This window comes from Macaca fascicularis, chromosome 17, assembly GCF_037993035.2.
Source record: "Macaca fascicularis isolate 582-1 chromosome 17, T2T-MFA8v1.1".
Classification (NCBI taxonomy): domain Eukaryota; kingdom Metazoa; phylum Chordata; class Mammalia; order Primates; family Cercopithecidae; genus Macaca; species Macaca fascicularis.
The window spans coordinates 7,977,699-7,996,637 of NC_088391.1; the positions used below are offsets into that span (position 1 = coordinate 7,977,699).

At 43.1% G+C, this 18,939-nt stretch overlaps 2 protein-coding genes across 9 annotated transcripts in view; one reads left to right on the forward strand and one right to left on the reverse strand.

Moving 5' to 3' along the window:
- The window catches only part of FLT3 (fms related receptor tyrosine kinase 3), a 94,775-nt gene that overhangs the window by 45,029 nt on the left and 30,807 nt on the right, over positions 1 to 18,939 (reverse strand). For 3 of the 8 annotated variants that reach the window (XM_005585547.5, XM_074021782.1, XM_074021781.1), the window contains 4 exons: positions 13,228 to 13,430; positions 7,666 to 7,768; positions 2,505 to 2,634; positions 31 to 158 (listed from right to left, as the gene is read on the reverse strand). In XM_005585547.5, the coding sequence (XP_005585604.2) occupies positions 31 to 158; positions 2,505 to 2,593 (217 nt within the window). In that variant the 5' untranslated portion in view covers positions 2,594 to 2,634; positions 7,666 to 7,768; positions 13,228 to 13,430. Of the gene's footprint in view, positions 1 to 30; positions 159 to 2,504; positions 2,635 to 7,652; positions 7,769 to 13,227; positions 13,431 to 18,939 lie in introns of all 8 variants that reach the window. The other 5 variants (XM_045376840.2, XM_065533115.1, XM_045376839.2 and 2 more) reach the window with 2 other exon arrangements.
- LOC102140067 (histone H2B type 1-J-like) lies at positions 16,211 to 16,552 on the forward strand. The gene has a single exon (XM_015439109.3). The coding sequence runs from the start codon at positions 16,211 to 16,213 to the stop codon at positions 16,550 to 16,552; it is 342 nt and encodes a 113-aa protein (XP_015294595.3).

The following is an 18,939-nucleotide window of genomic DNA, read 5'->3' on the forward strand; positions in this document are numbered from 1 at the left end:
AAATGAAAGTACGTGATATTATAGAGTTACCTATTGTGAACAGCCTGGTGCATTCCCTGCCCAGTTCATTTCTGGCACAGCACCTTATGTCCGTCCCAAATAATTCATGAAGCACTTTCTCCTCCTTTTTAACAACTGCTGGACTTTCTTCTTTACAACTGCAATTAGAAAATAAGTACCATTTGGTTAAACAAGTTTTAAAATTACAAATGAATGCTCAAGAGGAGAACAAAGTTCTAGAGCCATTTTTAAGGGTCAAACGGTAAGCAAAAGGTCAAAAGGTAAACAAGCCCAAATCTATGGTTTCAGCTAAGAGCTCATAAGGGAGCTAGCTAGTTACTCATTATCTCAATGGATTAGAATAACACTAAGGAGAATTACATAATAAAACAGTTTAAAATTGTTCATGTTTGGTGATCTCTTTGTTGCTGTTGTTTAAAGACAGGGAAAGAAAGGAAAAAAATGAGAAAGAAGATCAAGGAAAAAAAGAGAAGAAAGAGAGAAGAGAAAAAGCATGATTGGGCTTTCATGAAGTTTAGCAAGGTAAGCATCCTTTTCTTCACAGCACTGAAGGGGACGCAGTAAGGGATGGGGAAGCTAAAGTTTCAAAGGTCACCCAAGTTCCCACAGGAACAGAGGAGGGCCAAGGTGTCACCTGCAAGGGAAATCAGCCAAGACTCCCAAGTATTCAACAGAACAAAACTCCTCTCCCTGCCTCAGCAGAAAGCGAACTTTTGTACCACTTTGGAACAAAGTATTTGGTACTTTTTCTCCTTCTATTTGGTCCCATTTAAAAAGAAAAAAAAAAAAAAAGTTGTTTAGTAAATTTTAATTAGTTCAAACTGCATGAATTTTTACTTTGTGAGAACTTAGCTTTGGCATATATGAAAAACTACGTAAACATTTATACCATACTTACTAACGGCTAGGCACTGTTCTATGTGCTTTACACATATCAATTCATTTACTCATCATAGCAATCTTATAAGTACTTGTTGTCATTCCCAGTCTTCTGATGAGGCACAGAGAGGTTAAGTAACTTGTCCAAGGCCACACAGCTGCTAAACAAACTAGGGTTCAAACCCAGGCTATCTGGCTCTAGATTCTATATCTTTAAACAATCGTATTAGACTGCTTTTCCAGAACAAACAGGACAATCACAAATTGAACATTTAGTCACAAGGAATTTCTCTCTTTTTTTTTTTTTTTTTGAGATGGAGTCTCGCTCTGTCACCCAGGCTGGAGTGCAATGGCATGATCTCGGGTCACTGCAACCTCCGCCTCCCAGGTTCAAGCGATTCTCCTTCCTCAGCCTCTTGAGTAGCTGGGATTACAGATGCCCGCCACCACGCCTGGCTAATTTTTGTATTTTTAGTAAAGACGGAGTTTCACCATGTTGGTCAGGCTGGTCTCGAACTCCCAACCTCAGGTGATCTGCCTGCCTTGGCCTCCCAAAGTGCTGGGATTACAGGCTAAGCCACCGTGCCCGACCTAGAATTTCCTTTTTCTTTCTTTTTTTTTTTTTTTTTGAGACGGAGTCTTGTTCTGTCACCCAGGCTGGAGTGCAGTGGTGCGATCTCAGCTCACTGCAAGCTCTGCCTCCCGGGTTCACACCATTCTCCTGCCTCAGCCTCCTGAGTAGCTGGGACTACAGGCACCTGCCACCACGCCCGGCTAATTTTTTTGGTATTTTTAGTAGAGATGGGGTTTCACCGTGTTAGCCAGGATGGTCTCCATCTCCTGACCTCGTGATCCTCCGGCCTCGGCCTCCCAAAGTGCTGGGATTACAGGCGTGAGCCACTGTGCCCAGCCTAGAATTTCGTACTTATAAGAGAATTGTACTTTAAAATCAGTATCTTTCTTTTTGCCCCAACCAGATGCCCAGGGAGCCAACAATCCTGGAACGTAGAGGGACTTTTACTTGTGTACTATGATGCCCAGGAAGGGTCCTGCAGTTGATTTCAGGGGCTCCAAAAAGCCCCTTACCAAAAAAATCCTTGTCCTCCCTGTACACTGGCCATTCTGTATTATTTATTTTATTTTATTTATTTAATTTTTTTTTTTTTTTTTTGTGATGGAGTTTTGCTCTGGTTGCCCAGGCTGGAGTGCAATGGCGTGATCTTGGCTCACTGCAACCTCTGCCTCCCAGGTTCAAGAGATTCTCCTGCCTCAGCCTCCAGAGTAGCTGGTATTATAGGCGTCCGCCACCACACCTGGTTAATTTTTTGTATTTTTAGTGGAGATGGGGTTTCTCCATGTTGGCCAGGCTGGTCTCAAATTCCTGACCTCAAGTGATCTGCCCACCTTGGCCTCCCGAAATGCTGGGATTACAGGCGTGAGCCACTTCACCCGGCCCTATACTGGTCATTTTTTAACTTTAAGAAGCCAGAGTTTCCTGTTTCAATGAGCATAAATTAAATTTTACATACAGCTTGATGTCAGCTACATTAGAAAATAGCCAAAAGGAAATTATGAGAATAGCGGCTACCACGGATGTGTCATACCTTTCCCCCTGTGAATCGCAAAGCACCCATTCCACGATCGGCTCTGGAACGCTCTCAGATATGCAGACCAGGGCGTCCTGGTTTTCCATTTTTCTAAAGTAAGGTCTTCTTAATGTGAAAAGCAGGGTATCTAAAGCATCATAAGTTATTAACATTTTACTATTTTAAAAATAATTATCTTAGCAGCCCCTCAAAAAAGGATTCTATGTCATTAAGAAAAGTTCGTATTTTATACCATAGCAGTGTCTTCTGCAGCCCCGCCAACCATTACATACACAGATTTTTTCTTTTTTTAATACTAAAGGCATCAAAAGAAAACCAACCACTATATTAAATTTAGCTCTGGCTGCAGTGTCAACTTTAACATTTACCCTCTTGGCCAATTTCTCTGGGTATTTCATAAATCCACAGCTAACTAAAGTAGTCGAGTGAAGCCATGTGAAAATACAAATATTGATAGGCACAGGAAAAAGGAAATTAGCAATAACATATGGCTTAAACCCTTGTTTAACGCAGAGTTTAGACCTCAACTTTCTTCCTATAATTTGATCTGCAACTAGTCAGAAATACACTAAGATTCAGAAAGCCAGAAGAAACATGGTAGGGTGGAGTTGGAATTGCAACAGAACTTAGAGGTTTAGTTGAGCCTCCCACTCCCATGGACCATCTCTCTCACACACACACACACACACACACACACACACACACACACACACACACACACACACACACACACACACTATCCTTCACTCCCAGCTATGTCTAACATAAACTTTCTACTTCTACTTTGACTCTTCTAGGGACTGGAGTTCATGACCTTCCAGGGCAGGTCATTCTAATTTCTGACAAGCTTTTTTTTTTAAGGAAAGTTTCCCTCTACTGAATTCCAGCCTCTCTCCTTACAATAAATTTTGCTTGAAAATATTACGTATTCTTTCATATATATATGTATATATATGAAAGAATATAGGGAGTGTAAATTTCAAAGCATAATAACAACAAATACCCATGGAGCCACTATCCACCTAATAACTAGAATATTAATAAATACCTTTTGATCTACTTTTATGCTTCTCCCCATCTCTCAACTGTACATGGCCTTTATCCTGAATTTTGTTTATTATTCGGGGACTCTTCAAAGTAGTTATACCACATAAATATGTGGTGCTAAATGATATATTGATTTATTTCATTCTTGAGCTTCAAAATAGTGTTATCAATCAATATGCAGCTTCCACAACTTCATTTTTTCATCCAACCTTATGTTTTTAACATTCATCCATGGTTTTACATGTAGCTATACTTTATTCATTTTTTTTTTACTGCTACATCATATTCTATTGGTATATATATCATTGTTTTTTCATTTTCTTGCAGTAGACATTTGGGTTGTTTCCTTCTGTGTGTGTGTGTGAGACAGGGTCTCTGTCACCCAGGCTAGAGTGCAGTGGTGCAATCTCAGCTCACTACAGCCTCAACCTCCCAGGCTCAAGTGATCTTCCTGCCTCAGCCTCCCAAAGTGCTTGGAATAGAGGTATGAGCCACCACACCCGGCCATAGTTTTTTGTATGATCAACCATGTGCTCTGAACATTCCACACATTTGTACTGAGGCTTGTGTATAACAGTTTCCTTAATAACATACCTAAGAGGGGAACTGCTGGTCTACATGGTATGAGCACATTCAGCCTTACACATAATGACCATTTGTTTTCCAAAGGGGTTATACTAATTTATGTTACACACCAGGAGATGAGAGCACCTATTGCTTTGTATACGTACCAAGACTTCTTAATTTTCAACAATCTAGCAGGTATAAAATGGTATTTCATTGTGGTCTTCATTTAATTTATCCATTATTAATTTAACATGTGTTAAAATAATTACTTGGAAGGCCATTAGGCTGAGACAGCTCTAATAGCTTGAGTTCCTATGTAAACAAATCAAAACCCAACTTTAAAAAAAAAGGGAAAGAATAAAGGCCGGGCACGGTGGCTCATGCCTGTAATCCCAGCACTTAGGGAGGGTGAGGCGGGAGGATCGCTTAAGCCCAGGAGTTGGAGACCAGCCTAGGTAACATGCCGAAACCCTGTCTCTACAAAAACAACAACAACAAGCAAAAAGCAAACCCAATTCATTTATGAGCAGCAAAATGCCACTTAGCTTAATCAATGAGGAACTGCAGACTGACCAAACGAGGGGCTGCCCTTCCTTAACCAATCAAATCTTTTCTTTGTCTTGCCTCCAGGAACACCTTCTAGAAAGAAGTCTTACCCTTGAATGCCCTGACAGGAGCCCACCTGCTTACCATCTGGCACTGCCCGATTCATGAGTTGCTTTCTGCTCCAATATACTCTTTACAACTTTAACGTGCCTAAGTTTATCTTTTCACATGTTTCTTGACCATTTAGGTTTCATGTCCCAAAAATGAAATGCCTACTCATGTCCTTTGTTCATTTCTCTACAGGTTTTCATTTTGCTTTGTTTTTCTTATTGACTTATTGACTTACATAGATTGTTTATCTTATTGACTTTACATATTATGACTATTAATCCTTTGTTGATTGTGAACTGCAAGTAACTTTTCCCATCTTGTGGTGATTTTTACTTTTTCTCCCTGTAAGTTCTTTTTTTTTTTTTTTTTTTTGAGATGGAGACTCGCTCTGTTGCCCAGGCTAGAGTGTAGTGGCCGGATCTCACCTCACTGCAAGCTCCGCCTCCCGGGTTCAAGCGATTCTCCTGCCTCAGCCTACCCAGTAGCTGGGACTACAGGCGCCCACCACCACGCCCAGCTAATTTTTCGTATTTTTAGTAGAGACGGGGTTTCACCGCGTTAGCCAGGATGGTCTCGATCTCTCCCTGTAATTTCTAACAACTGGTTCTTATCCTACCCTCTAGAGCAACTTTTTAAAAGTCTAGCTTTGATTCCATATGAAAATCCTTCAAATATTTAAAATCAGAAACTGAGATCAAGGGAGATAATTACCATAAAAGGTACTTTAACTCGTTCGCTCAGGTTTCCTGACCCAAATCCTAAAAGAATTTCCTCTGTATTACACTGCAATCAACCTTATCGTGTCTTCAAAATATTTCCTTCTATACACTACACATTCCCAATTCCTTCAACTGCTCCTAATTTAAAGAATTCCAAATTTTCCACTATCCTGGTTGCTCCATTTTGTCAGTATTCATCTAAAAAAAAAAAGTAGAACTGAAATGAATAATCTTCCATTAATTTCCTTAATTTAGATGTTATATTTTCATGAACACTGCCAAGGTTCAAATTTACTTTTTTTGGCAACCATGCCCTGCTGGTGGTTAATACTGAGCTTGTGGTTGACTAAACCCTTTCCTCTTTTTCACACTGACTGTTGCCACGTCTCTCCCACCTATTTTTTGGACCCCACCACCTTGCAGAATGCTAAAAATAAGTTATAATTTGCTTGAATAATTGTTGTTACATTTTTACACTGTAAATCTTAAGTGAAAGGAATATACCCTGAGTATAACAGAGACACAGCAGATGCCCACTTACCTTATACAACTATTTATAGTTGGCAAGAAAATTTAAAAAGGAGAGAAAAAGAGAAAGAGGAAGAGAGGGAGAGCAAGAAATGTCCTCGCTTCATCCAACCTGGGGCATGTATTGACTGTCCCACAGAGGCGGTGAGGGACTAGAAAGGGGGCAGGGAACAAGACCAACACCAAAGAGCAACGAAAGGTAATTCTTGGCTTTGGAGCTTGTAGGGCTCTGATCCTATCATTTTCAGAGTAATTAAAGGACTTTCCAGAACAAATTTTGAGTAATTTTGACTTTAGCTAATGTATACCTTACAGGCTGACTTTAGAACCTTACCCCACCCCCAACCCCAGTAAAATGACACTTCTGGGAATCTCGAGTGCTCTCTTCTGTTAGTAGCTTTGACAGCAAGACCCACGCACTTTCTTTCACACAAGACCCAGGGCAGTGTGGTGCAGAAAGCCTCCAGCTGTGCCCACCACCACGCCTCTCAGAGGGTTTGTCTTCTCATCTACATGCATGCAGGATCGCTGCGAGCATCTGAGATGTTACAGGCAGAAGATCCTCAGCAAAGGGCAGTTGTGCTTATTCCTGACCCAGGGCACCTCTGTGGGCCGGACACACACGCTTTGTGCACTTGAGTCACTGACAAGGAAGAGGGCAGCCTGGCAAGTTGTGTCAATGTGTGGGAGGGAACCTAATTTTAAGTGATATTAACCCAGGGTTTTTGGAGCACTGCACTGGCCCCTAAAGGCACGAGGACCTGAATGAATGCAGCCACCTTTACTCCTTCTTGGTCATGGAAGGTGAAGCAGCAAGTCAGTGCGCATAGCACTGAGTCTGTGCATGATGGGGACGAAACAAGGAGAAGCCAGAAAGCACATGCAGGTGGTGCCTCTGCCAGCCGCACAGCTGCCTCCCTTGGTAAGACTATTTGGACTGTTCCTTACAGCTTGCATATGGTCTGGCATGCGTGTGGGCCTGCGCTGTCCAACACAGTAGCCCCTAGCTGCATGGGGCTATTTAAATTTCAATTTTAATGAATTAAAACTAAATAAAATGGAAACTTTAGTTCCTCAGTCACCTTAGCCACATTTCAAGTGTTCAACAGCCCCATGTGGCCAGTGGCTACTGTATTGGAAAGAGCAGACAAAGATCATTTTCATCATCTTAGAAAGTTCTATTGGATCATGCTGAGACCTTCCAATCCTGTGAGGTATATATTTTTATCCTCATTTCACCAACAAGGGAATTGGGGCTCAGAGAAATTGTGACCTGCCATAGGTGGTAGTATCAGAACCAGAATCAGAACCGAGGTCTTCTGATTCCAAGGTCAAAATGTTTCCCATTTCTTCCCTGTCAGCCATCTGCTACTGAACAGAGGATGTCCCAGGTGTTTTTAGCAGCAGTCACATTCTGAGAGTCCATGGCACACATCAGTGATTCATCAGTGATTCTCAGTTCTCTATAGGTTCTATGGAGGGTTGACGGGAATCTAATCAATCCAACGATGTATCGAGCGAAACATGAATATGTCTAGAGGAGCTGGTCAAGCTAACGGGTTCTAAATCACTCCTTTGAAATACTGTGGTATTCCAGACTGGAATGCTAGTAGCAGGCTGGACTTACTTCTTATACTCACTGTAAACAATATTGTGTAATTGGTAGCTTCACTCTGAATAAAAAGTAGGTATTCTCCAGCTTGGGTTTCTGTCATTTTCAAAATGACCATGGAAACAACTCCTCTGCAAAACAAGAAAGAGAACTAGTTATTTTGGAAAATGTGTGAAACTAAAAACAAAATTTCATAGTGACTAAAAAGGCAGTTTGGTACTCCAGCATTCCCCGCCCGGCACGGAAGCTGCTCTGTGGAGAATACAGCTTCTGTCATGTGCCCAGCACTCAGCCTGGGCATTGCTCGTTGGACTCTGACTTTTAACCAGTCCTCCCCTTGAGGATGGGAGAGCTCTATTCTGGTGCCATCATCTCATCTTCCCTGAGCTTCTAGGAGCGAAAACTCCCATCTAAAAACACACAGGAGGCTGGGTGCGGTGGCTCACACCTGTAATCCCAGAACTTTGGGAGGCCAAGGCAGGCAGATCACCTGAGGTCAGGAGTTTGAGACCAGCCTGGCCAACATTGGTGAAACCCCGTCTCTACTAAAAATACAAATATTAGCCGAGAATGATAGCAGGCGCCTGTAATCCCAGCTACTCAGGAGGCTGAGGCCAGAGAATTGCTTGAATCCAGGAGGTGGAGGCTGCAGGAGCTCAGGTCGCACAACTGCACTCTAGCCTGGACAACAAGAGTGAAATTCCGTCTAAAAAAAAAAAAACTGAAACAACAACAACAACAACAAAAGCACAGTAAGCCAGGTGTAGTGGCTCACACATGTAATCCCAGAACTTTGGGAGGCCGAGGCTGGCAGATCACTTGAGCCCAGGAGTTCAAGACCAGCCTGGGCAATATAGTGAGACCCTATCTCTATTTAAAAAATATTTTTAAAAACTACCTGGTACAGTGGCTCACGCCTGTAACCCCAGCACCTTGGAAGGCTGAGATGGGTGGATCACCTAAGGTCAGGAGTTGAAGACCAGCCTGGCTAACATGGTGAAACCCTGTTTCTACTAAAAATACAAAAAATTAGCTGGGCATGGTGGCGCCCACCTGTCATCCCAGCTACTCAGGAGGCTGAGGCAGGAGAATCGCTTGAACCTGGGATGCGGAGGTTGCAGTGAGCTGAGATCGCACTATTGCACTCCAGCTTGGGCAACGAGAGCGAAACTCTGTCTCAAAAAAACGAATAAATAAATAAATAAAAACCCACACACAGTGTTGGTGATACAGTCCCTTTAGCAGTGGCATACCATTTCCTTCCATGACAAAGCACCCTCTGTGATCACATATGCCCAGTCACCTGGTCACCAGCCTCAGTCTCAGTTTCCCATTCACAGAACACTGAGGTTAAAAAAAAAAAAAAGTTCCCCTAGTTTGTGCCTTTCTGTCTAAATGAAAGAACTCAAGCAAAATCTGACAAAAGGCATGTTCCTATGAAGTAATAATTACACTGAATATCACTTAGATGTAAAGAGAAAGATGTCTCGGTGTCAGTATTTTTAACTTTTCAGATAATTAGTAAACATAAATTGGGTTAGGGGCATTCTCTTCCAAGAGATAACTAGGATGTGTATTTGGTGCTATCCTCTCTAAAGCTGACAGTCCTCCTAGCACTTTGTTGAGTGATGCTGTATTTAAATTCACAATTTCTGGCCAGGCACGGTGGCTCATGCCTGTAATCCCAGCACTTTGGGAGGCGTAGGCAGGTGGATCACCTGAGGTCGGGAGTTCGAGACCAGCCTGACCAACATGGAGAAACCCTGTCTACTAAAAATACAAAATTAGCTGGGCGGGGTGGCACATGCCTGTAAACCCAGGTACTCGGGAGGCTGAGGCAGGAGAATTGCTTGAACCCAGGAGGTGGAGGTTGCAGTGAGCCAAGATCGCGCCATTGCACTCCAGCCTGGGCAACAAGAGTGAAACTCCATCTCAAAAAATTAAATAAAATAAAATAATAAAACAAGTTCACACTTTCTGACCTTTAGACCCTTAACTGTGCAAAGTGTAGTCTTTCTCCAACAGTGTTAGCATCAGCTGGGAATTGACAATGATGCAGAATCTCAGGTCCCACTCATCAGAATCTGCATTTTAAACAAGATCTCCAGGCAATCCAAATACAGGCTATATTTGAGAAGTCCTGCTTTAAAGCAGCAAGCAGGTTCAAGAGTACATGGGCCTGCATTCATAAACACAGTCGATTAGTAGGATGCATACTTGATTTGCTTCTGCAGATCTATTTTGATGATATGCTTTTTTTCTCTGAACCCTTAGCCTGGCGTGAGCCACCACGTCTGCAGTCGCAGCAGTTTGGGAGGCAAGGTAGGAGGACTGCTTGAGGCCACGAGTTCAAGACTAACCTGGGCAACATATTGAGATGCCTTCCCAATAAAAAGAAAAAAATGTGACTGGCACAGTGGCTCATGCCTGTAATCCCAGCACATTTGTAGCCAAAAAACAAGAAGTGAGTAATACAATCTCAAAAGAGGAAAGGAAATGAATGTGTTCCAAGATTTAGAACTCAACTTCAGAACTATACTCACTGTCCGGCAAATCACTTAAGAATGTATTTGACCTTAAAAAAAAATACAAATAACTGGTACAAGTTGATCACAGAGACGTTCTCCAAGACCCTATCAAGGGGCCCGATACCCCTTGCAGGCCATTTGGGTACTGTTCACTACATAGTTCCTGGAAAACGCGTGCCTTCTCTACACCTGCGGCACAACGGGACAGCCGCAAGAATCTGAAAGAAAGGCTGCGTTAAGAGGGCATTTAATTGACCTATGTCCTTTGCCCTATCTCATTTCAGCAAGAGGACAAGGACAGCAGGGGGCAGCAAGCAGCACAGAGCTATACAGGGTTAGGACATGACCCACACATCTTGGCTAAGACATTTTTCTGGATGAGACCAATGTTCCTCACAGACAGATCAATGTCTTACTAAATAATCTGTAGATAGCACATAACATTGCAATTCTGCTTATCATATTGTGAAACAAAATAGATAAAATCAAATGTTCTTTTCCCAAGCATTTCCCAAAAATAAATTTCCTTTAAAAAAAAATTTTTTTTTAAGGAATGTCTTGGCCAGGTGCAGTGGCTCATGCCTGTAATCCCAGCACTTTGGGAGGCCAAGGTGGGCAGATCAAGAGGTCAAGAGATGGAGACCATCCTGTCCAACATGGTGAAACCCCGCCTCTATTAAAAATACAAAAATTAGCTGGGCATGGTGGCGGGTGCCTGTAATCCCAGCTACTCGGGAGGCTGAGGCAGGAGAACTGCTTGAACCCAGGAGGAGGACATTGCAGTGAGCCAAGATCATGCCACTGCACTCCAGGCCTGGCAACAGAGCAAGATTCCGTCTCAAGAAAAAAAAAAAAAAAGAAAGAAATTTCTTGCTACACTAACAAGAATGAAATGAAGACTTTCTAAATTTTATCTTTAACACAAGACATTTAAAAAATCCCAAATAGACCCGGTGAGGTGGCTTATGCCTGTAATCCCGGCACTTTGGGAGGCTGAGGCGGGTGGATCAGATCACCTGAGGTCAGGAGTCTGAGACCAGACTGGCCAACATGATGAAACCCTGCCTCTACTAAAAATACAAAACAAAACAAAACAAAACAAAACAAAAAAAACATTAGCCAGGAATGGTAGTGGGTGCCTGTAATCCCAGCTACTCAGGAGGCTGAGGCACGAGAATTGCTTGAACCTGGGAGGCAGAGGTTGCAGAGAGCTGAGATCATGCCACTGCACTCCAGCCTGGGAGACAGAGCAGAACTCCGTCTCAAAAAAAAAAAAAGTTCTTCTTCGTAAATAAGGTAAAAATATTAAAAAAAAAAAAAAAAAAAAAAAAGGAGGCCAGGCGCAGTGGCTCACGCCTGTAATCCCAGCACTTTGGGAGGCCAAGGCGGGTGGATCACAAGGTCAGGAGATCGAGACCATCCTGGCTGACACAGAGAAATCCCATCTCTACTAAAAATACAAAAAATTAGTCAGGCGTGGTGGCAGGCACCTGTAGTCCCAGCTACTCGGGAGGCTGAGGCAGGAGAATGGCATGAACCCAGGAGGCGGAGCTTGCAGTGAGCCAAGATCACACCACTACACTCCAACCTGGGTGACAGAGCAAGACACTGTCTCAGAAAAAAAAGAAAGAAAGAAAGGAAAATCCCAGATATTCTTTTCACTATTTCTTTTACATTTTGCCAGTCACTCACTGCTTTCTATATACTTATATATGTGTGTGTGTGTGTATAGGTTTAACTTAATAGACTTAACCTTTCTCTTTTTCTTTTTTTTTTTTTTTGAGACAGAGTCTCACTCTTGTCTCTCAGGTTGGTGTGCAGTGGCGCGATATCAGCTCACCGAACCTACCCCTCTGGGCTTCAAGCGATTCTCCTGCCTCAGCCTCCCAAGTAGCTGTGATTACAGGTGCACACCACTACGCCTGGCTAATTTTTTTATTTTTAGTAGAGATAGGGTTTCACCATGTTGTCCAGGCTGGTCTCGAACTCCTGACATCAGGTGATCCACCTCAGCCTCCCAAAGTGCTGGGATTACAGGCGTGAGCCACTGCACCCAACCAACTTTACTTTTTAGAGCAGTTTTAGACTTACAGGAAAATTAAGCAGAAGACACAGAAAGATGCCATATATGCACTTCTCTCCACACACAGTTTCCCTTATTATTAACATCTTGCATAGGTGTGATATGTTTGTTACAATTGATGAACCAATTTTAAAGTTCATAGTTTGGGCCGGGCATGGTGGCTCATGCCTGTAATCCCAGTACTTTGGGAGGTTGAGGTGGGAGGATCATGTAAAGTCCGGAGTTTGAGGCCAGCCCGGCCAACATGGTGAAACCCCATCTCTACTAAAAATACAAAAATTAGCTGGGTGTAGTGGCATGCGCCTGTGATCCCCGCTATTCAGGAGGTTAAGACAGGAGAATTACTTGAACCTGGGAAAAACGGAAGTTTCAGTGAGCCAAGATCAGGCCACTGCACTCCAGCCTGGGTGAGACAGCGAGATTCCGTCTCAAAACTCAAATAAAATAAAGTTCATAGTTTGCATTAGGGTTCATTTTTTGTGTTATACATCCTAGGAAATTTGACAGATATATAATGTCATGTATCGATGCCCTAACTATATTTTTAGCTCGTTATTTCACTGAAGATAAGAGTTACAAAAAACAGGCTGAGGCCAGGCACAGCGGCTCACACGTGTAATCCTGGTACTTTCGAACGCTGAGGTGGGTGGATTGCTTAAGCCCAGGAGCTCAAGACCAGCCTTGGCAACATGGTGAAACACCATGGTGTCTAGAAGAAAATTTTAAAAATTAGCTGGGTGTGGTGGCACGCACCTGTAGTCCCAGCTACTTGGGAGGACTGGGATGGGGGGATTACTTGAGCTTGGAAGGTCGAGGCTACAGTGAGCCAAGATTGTGCCACTGTACTCCAGCCTGGGTGACAGAGAGAGACCCCGACTCAAAAAAAAAAAAAAAAGATTTACAATAATCATGAACAGAAACTTGAAACAAAATTCCAAATGAACCACATTTTATATCAAGAAGGTATTCCTCCACTTACCTATTTTGTACATCGAAACGTGGCTGACAATTCAGGGAGCTGTGCTTAAAGACCCAGAGACAGGAAATGTTCCCTGGGGTGTCGACCAGCACTTGCAATGTGATGGAAGCAGATACATCCACTTCCACCGTGGCGGCTTCATACACTGTCCCTGCGCTCTGGGGTCTCAATGCACACCCGAGGTCTTCTGGGGATTCTGACACCTACATTGTAGACAGAAAAAAGTGAATTCAGGAAAACTGCAGGTCTAAGGCCTCCCCTTCTTCACATCAAAACTTTATCAAATACATTCATGCTGACACACCGCACACAACACCCACACAAGCTGGAACCCACTGAGAACACGTTGCCGACAGAAGGTCCTATAAATTACAATTCTCTAAAGAAAAGATAAATAACTTTGGGCTGCATTTCTAAAATGTTGTACAGACTGACATGGTGGGTGTCCCCCTACCTCTGCAAATTCATATGTTGAAGTCCCAACTCTCAGTATCTCAGAATGCAACTTTATTTGGAGATGGTCTTCACAGTGGTAATCAAGTTAAAATGGGTCATTACGGCGAGCCTAAATCCAGTATGACTGGTGTCCTTAAAAGAAAAGGAGGCAGGGCGTGGTGGCTCACACCTGCAATCCTAGCACTTTGGGACGCTGAGGCAGGCAGATCACTTGAAGTCAGGAATTCGAGACCAGCCTGGCCACCATTGTGAAACCCCATGTCTACTAAAAATACAAAAAATTAGCTGGAAGTGGTGGTGGATGCCTGTAATCCCAGCTCCGTGGGAGGCTGAGGCAGGAGAATGGCTTGAACATGGGAGGCGGAGGTTGCAGCGAGCTGAGATCACGCCACTGCACTCCAGATTGGGCAACAGAGTGAGACTGTCTCAAAAAAAAAAAAAAAAAAAAAAGAGGAGATTTGAAGGCAGATACACAGACAGTAAGAACACCATGTGAACAGTAAGACAGCCATCTTCAAGCCAAGGAGAGAGGTCTGGAACAGATTCTTGCTCACTGCCCTTAGAAGGAACCAACCCTACTGACATTTTAATTCTGGACTTCTAGCCTCCAGAACTGTGAGACAATATATTTCTGTTGGTTTAAGTTGCCCAGTCTGTGGTAGTTTGTTGTATCACCCCTAGCACTCTAATGTTCAGACCGTAGTTATAAAATCCATAATATATAGGTAAATATTTTTGTGATTGTTGGTATATAAATTAAAATGTATAAAACAATGGTAAATTGGTATCGGTGTTAAAGGAAATTTAAAAACCAAATTTTCTGGGCAGATGTCCCCATAGGCACACTGCCACCATCACACTTCTTGCCTGCTTTAAATAATTGAGATATATTAGGCCGGGCGCCATGGCTCATGCCTGTAATTCTAGCACTTTGGGAGGTTGAAGCGGACGGATCGCTTGAGGTCAGGAGTTCGAGACCAGCCTGGCCAACAGGGTGAACCCCTGTCTCTACTGAAAATACAAAAAATTAGCTGGGTGTGATGGCAGGCGCCTGTAATCCCAGCTACTCAGGAGGCTGAGGCAGGAGAATCACTTGAACCTGGGAGGTGGAGGTGTCAATGAGCCAAGATCCCGCCATTGCACTCCAGCCTGGGCGATGGAGTGACACTCTGTCTCAATAAATAAATAAATAAATAAATAAACAAACAATTGAGATATATTGAGAGGAGGGGTTGGAGCAGCTTCTGCTGTGGAGTCCCCCACCTCCTACCTCCTTTACATGGCTGAACACAGCATGCACACACACACACGCACACACACAAGCACACATATATTTCTTCAGGTGAAGAGCAGGGTAGCTCTTCTGCTACTGGTCAAAAACCCGTATTTCTGGTCTTATTTGTTCACTTAGTAAGTATCTGATAAGTTTAAGACCGTCTGCTGAGTACTATGAGACTAGAAAGAAAAGACACCAATCTTGTCCTTAAAGAGTCTGAGTCTCCTAGGACTATAAATAAGTAAAACACAGGAGAAATACAATGTGTCCCATAAAAAGATACCAACTACTTTGAAATGTAAATTTTAAGTGCCCTGGAACTTCAAAGAAGGGAGAAGAGACTTCTAAGCCAGGATGTTTAAGGTGTTCACCCAAGTCCAGTAATTGAGCTGGATCATAAAGATGGGCACAAGATAAAGTAAAAAATAATAGACAAGTCAAGCATGGTGGTACATGCCTGTAGTTCCAGCTACTCAGGAGGCCGAGGTGGAAGGATCACTTCAGCCCAGGAGTTCAAGTTCAGCCTGGAGAACATAGCAAGACCCCGTCCCAAAACAAACAAAAAAAACCCAGCTGACATACTAGAAGAAAATATTCCAATATATATTACAAGTAAAGGATGAATGCCCCTAATATAAAAAGAACCTTTGCAAATTGAGGGACACAGAACTAAAACACAGCAGAAAAATGGGAAAAAGAATTGAATACACAATTGAAGAAAAAAGATATAAAGAATGGCCCTCAGCTGGGCGCGGTGGCTCATGCCTGTAATCCCAGCACTTTGGGAGGACAACGCGGGCGGATCACGAGGTCAGGAGTTCGAGACCAGCCTGGCCAAGATGGTGAACCCCTGTCCCTGCTAAAAACACAAAAATTAGCCAGGTGTGATGGAAGGCGCCTGTAATCCCAGCTACCTGGGAGGCTGAGGCAGAGAATTGCTTAAACCCAGGAGGCAGAGGCTGCAGTGAGCCAAGGTGGCACCACTGTACTCCAGCCTGGGCGACAGAGCGAGACTCCATCTCAAAAAAAAAAAAAAAAAAAAAAAAAATGGCCCTCAAACATACGAGAAAATGTTAAACTTACTTGTAATTAGAAATCCGTAAGTTAAAACAAGACGGAGGGAAAAAACTCGCGAACCACAACGCAGCGTCATGCGCACGGCCTCTGTAAGTGCACAGTCGTTTCCGGTGGACCCCGAGACTACAGTTCTGCTTGCGTTCTCGGGGGAAAGGCTCGGTCTTGGGTCTGGCCATGCCTGAACCTGCAAAGTCTGCGCCGGCTCCCAAGAAGGGCTCCGAGAAAGCCGTCAGCAAAGCCCAGAAGAAAGATGGCAAGAAGCGCAAGCACAGCCGCAAGGAGAGCTACTCCATCTACATGTACAAGGTGCTGAAGCAGGTCCACCCCGACACCGGCATCTCGTCCAAGGCCATGGGCCTCATGAACTCCTTCGCCAATGACATCTTTGAGCGCATCGAGGGAGAGGCGTTCCGCCTGGCGCACTACAACAAGCGCTCCACCGTCACGTCCCGCGAGATCCAGACGGCCCTGCGCCTGCTGCTGCCGGGCGAGCTGGCCCAAGCACGCCTTGTCTGAGGGCACCAAGGCGGCCACCAAGTACACTGGCTCCAAGGGAGTCCCGGCTGCTTGACTCCAAAGTATCTTTTCAGGGCTACGGAACCCCCTCAGTGAAAGAATCTTTCTTGTGTTGTCAGTCCCAGTTTATATTTTTGGCTTCCCGCCTGCTTAACTTTCGGAGAGCACACAACTCCACCAAGCACAGATAACTACATTCTTTTCACATAGGCATTGTTGTAAGTAAGCTTACATAGATTGATAGTGGTATCTTACTACGGTATAGATATGCTGGGGTTCGCCTTAGGGGCTGCTCTTGAAACTGTCTTTGTCTGCCTACCTACCCGTGAATATGTGCCCAGCAAATTGTTTCCTGGTGAGAAATGCAGTGTTAATTTTGATAAGCTTATGTAAGATCAAATTGTCTATATGAACAAAGGTTGGGTCTGCTCTTCAGTGGTAAAATGAAGGTAGAGATTAAATACATTGTATGCTCTCAGATGTGTACTTAAAAGGGAATAAACAGTTCAACTTAAAAAAAAAAAAAAAACAAGACAGATATCACGTCTCATCTATCAGACTGGCAAAAAATTAAAAAACATAAAAATATGACAACACATTTTGTTGGTGAAGCTATGAGGAAACAGTTGTTCTCCTGTATTGCTGGGGGAACATACCCCGCACAATCCTTCTGGAGAATCTGGCAATACCTAATAAAACTTGCTATTTACTCACCATTTGAGTGAGCAATCTCACTTCTGGGAATAAGCATACGTCTAGCAGTTAATTGCAGCACAATTTGTAATTGCAAAATACTGAAAACAACCTAAATGCTCGTACACAGGAGAGTGGTTGAACAAATTATGGGACATCCACACCATGGAGTACTACGTAGCTATAAAAAAGAATGAAGACAGCCTCTAAGAACTGATTTGCAATGATTTCCTGGATGTACTGTTAAGTGAAGAAAGGTGCAAAAAGTATCTACCTTCAAGTATGCTACCCTATGTAAGAAAGAGGAGAATATAAGGAAATATATATGTATCTGGTCACTTGTGCACAATAAATACAGGAACAATAGCAAAACATCCAAAGGGACTGATTAATTACAGGGGATGTGGAAAGAGGGTAGAAACTTGTCAGTAGGAATGAGGAGAGAGTGATCCTTCTCTGAGTATACTGTTTCACATAGTTTTGACTTATAGGACAAGAGTCATGTCATGTCTCAAAAAACAAGTAATTAAACCAACCAGGAAGGTCAGGCACAGTGGCTCATGCCTGTAATCCCAAGACTTTGTGAGGCCAAGGCAAGAGGATCACTTGAGCCCAGGAGTTCAAGCTCAGCATGGGCAACAAAGTGAGACACCATTTCTACAAAAAAAAAAAAAAATTAGCCAGGCATGGTGGCACGTGCCTGTGGTCCTTGCTACCCAGGAGGCTGAGGCAGGAGGATTGCCTGAGCCCAGGAGGTTGAGGCTGAAGTGAGCTATGTTTGTGTCACCGCACTCCAGCCTGGGCGACAGAGCAACATCTTGTCTCAAAATAATAATAATAATAATAAACCAGGCGTGGTGGTTCACACCTGTAATCCCAGCACTTCGGGAGGCTGAGGCAGGCAGATTGCTTGAGTCCAGGAGTTCGAGACCAGCCTGGGCAACATGGTGTAACCCTGTCTCTAATAAAAGAATATATACTAAATAAAATAAAATAAATAAACCAACTAGAATATGTGATATGAGGGGACTGGAAGAAATATCAAAATGGAATTAAAACCAAATGGAAAAAAAACAAATTAATTCAATTGTATCACAAATAAATAATAAAACCATAGTGAAGGGGATGGGAAAGAAAGGAACTAACCTAAGTAACTTCAGAAAATAATACTTTGGATCCCATAAGGCTAAAGACAAAAAGCACTACTGTCCTTTAGTTAGTAAATCTATTTCTCACCAGGGTACAGGTTAGTAATTCTAAAATTAGATTATCTGTATATTGTATTTCCAGGCTCTGCCTGCTGAGAGGGCCTAGAAGCAATGATATCCCAGCAGCAATGGGCACACCCAGCTCTCAGATCTTGGTTTCTAAATACTATCCCCCAAAGAAGCCAGTGCTCTTTGGAGATGTGCTTAATTCCAGGGCTAAGGCAAGAAAAATACAAGATGAACCCGAACTATCTGGTAGTGTGTCAAAAATTAAGGGCTTGGAAAAAGATGAGGAGATGTTGAAAGGACATAGGAGCAAAACTGAAGTCGCTCCCAACGGCCAAAACTGGAACAATTTGAGCAACAAAATAAATAATGATTGTATTGGGTTACAACCCAGAGAATAAAATAAATATTCATGGGTCTATATTGATATAAATTAAAAAATTGAACGAATAAATAAAATGAGGGCAAAGGGACAGTGCT

Bases quoted from the DNA above. Each gene is read 5' to 3' on its own strand.
- LOC102140067 (XM_015439109.3), top strand. From the start codon at position 16,211: ATGCCTGAACCTGCAAAGTCTGCGCCGGCTCCCAAGAAGGGCTCCGAG.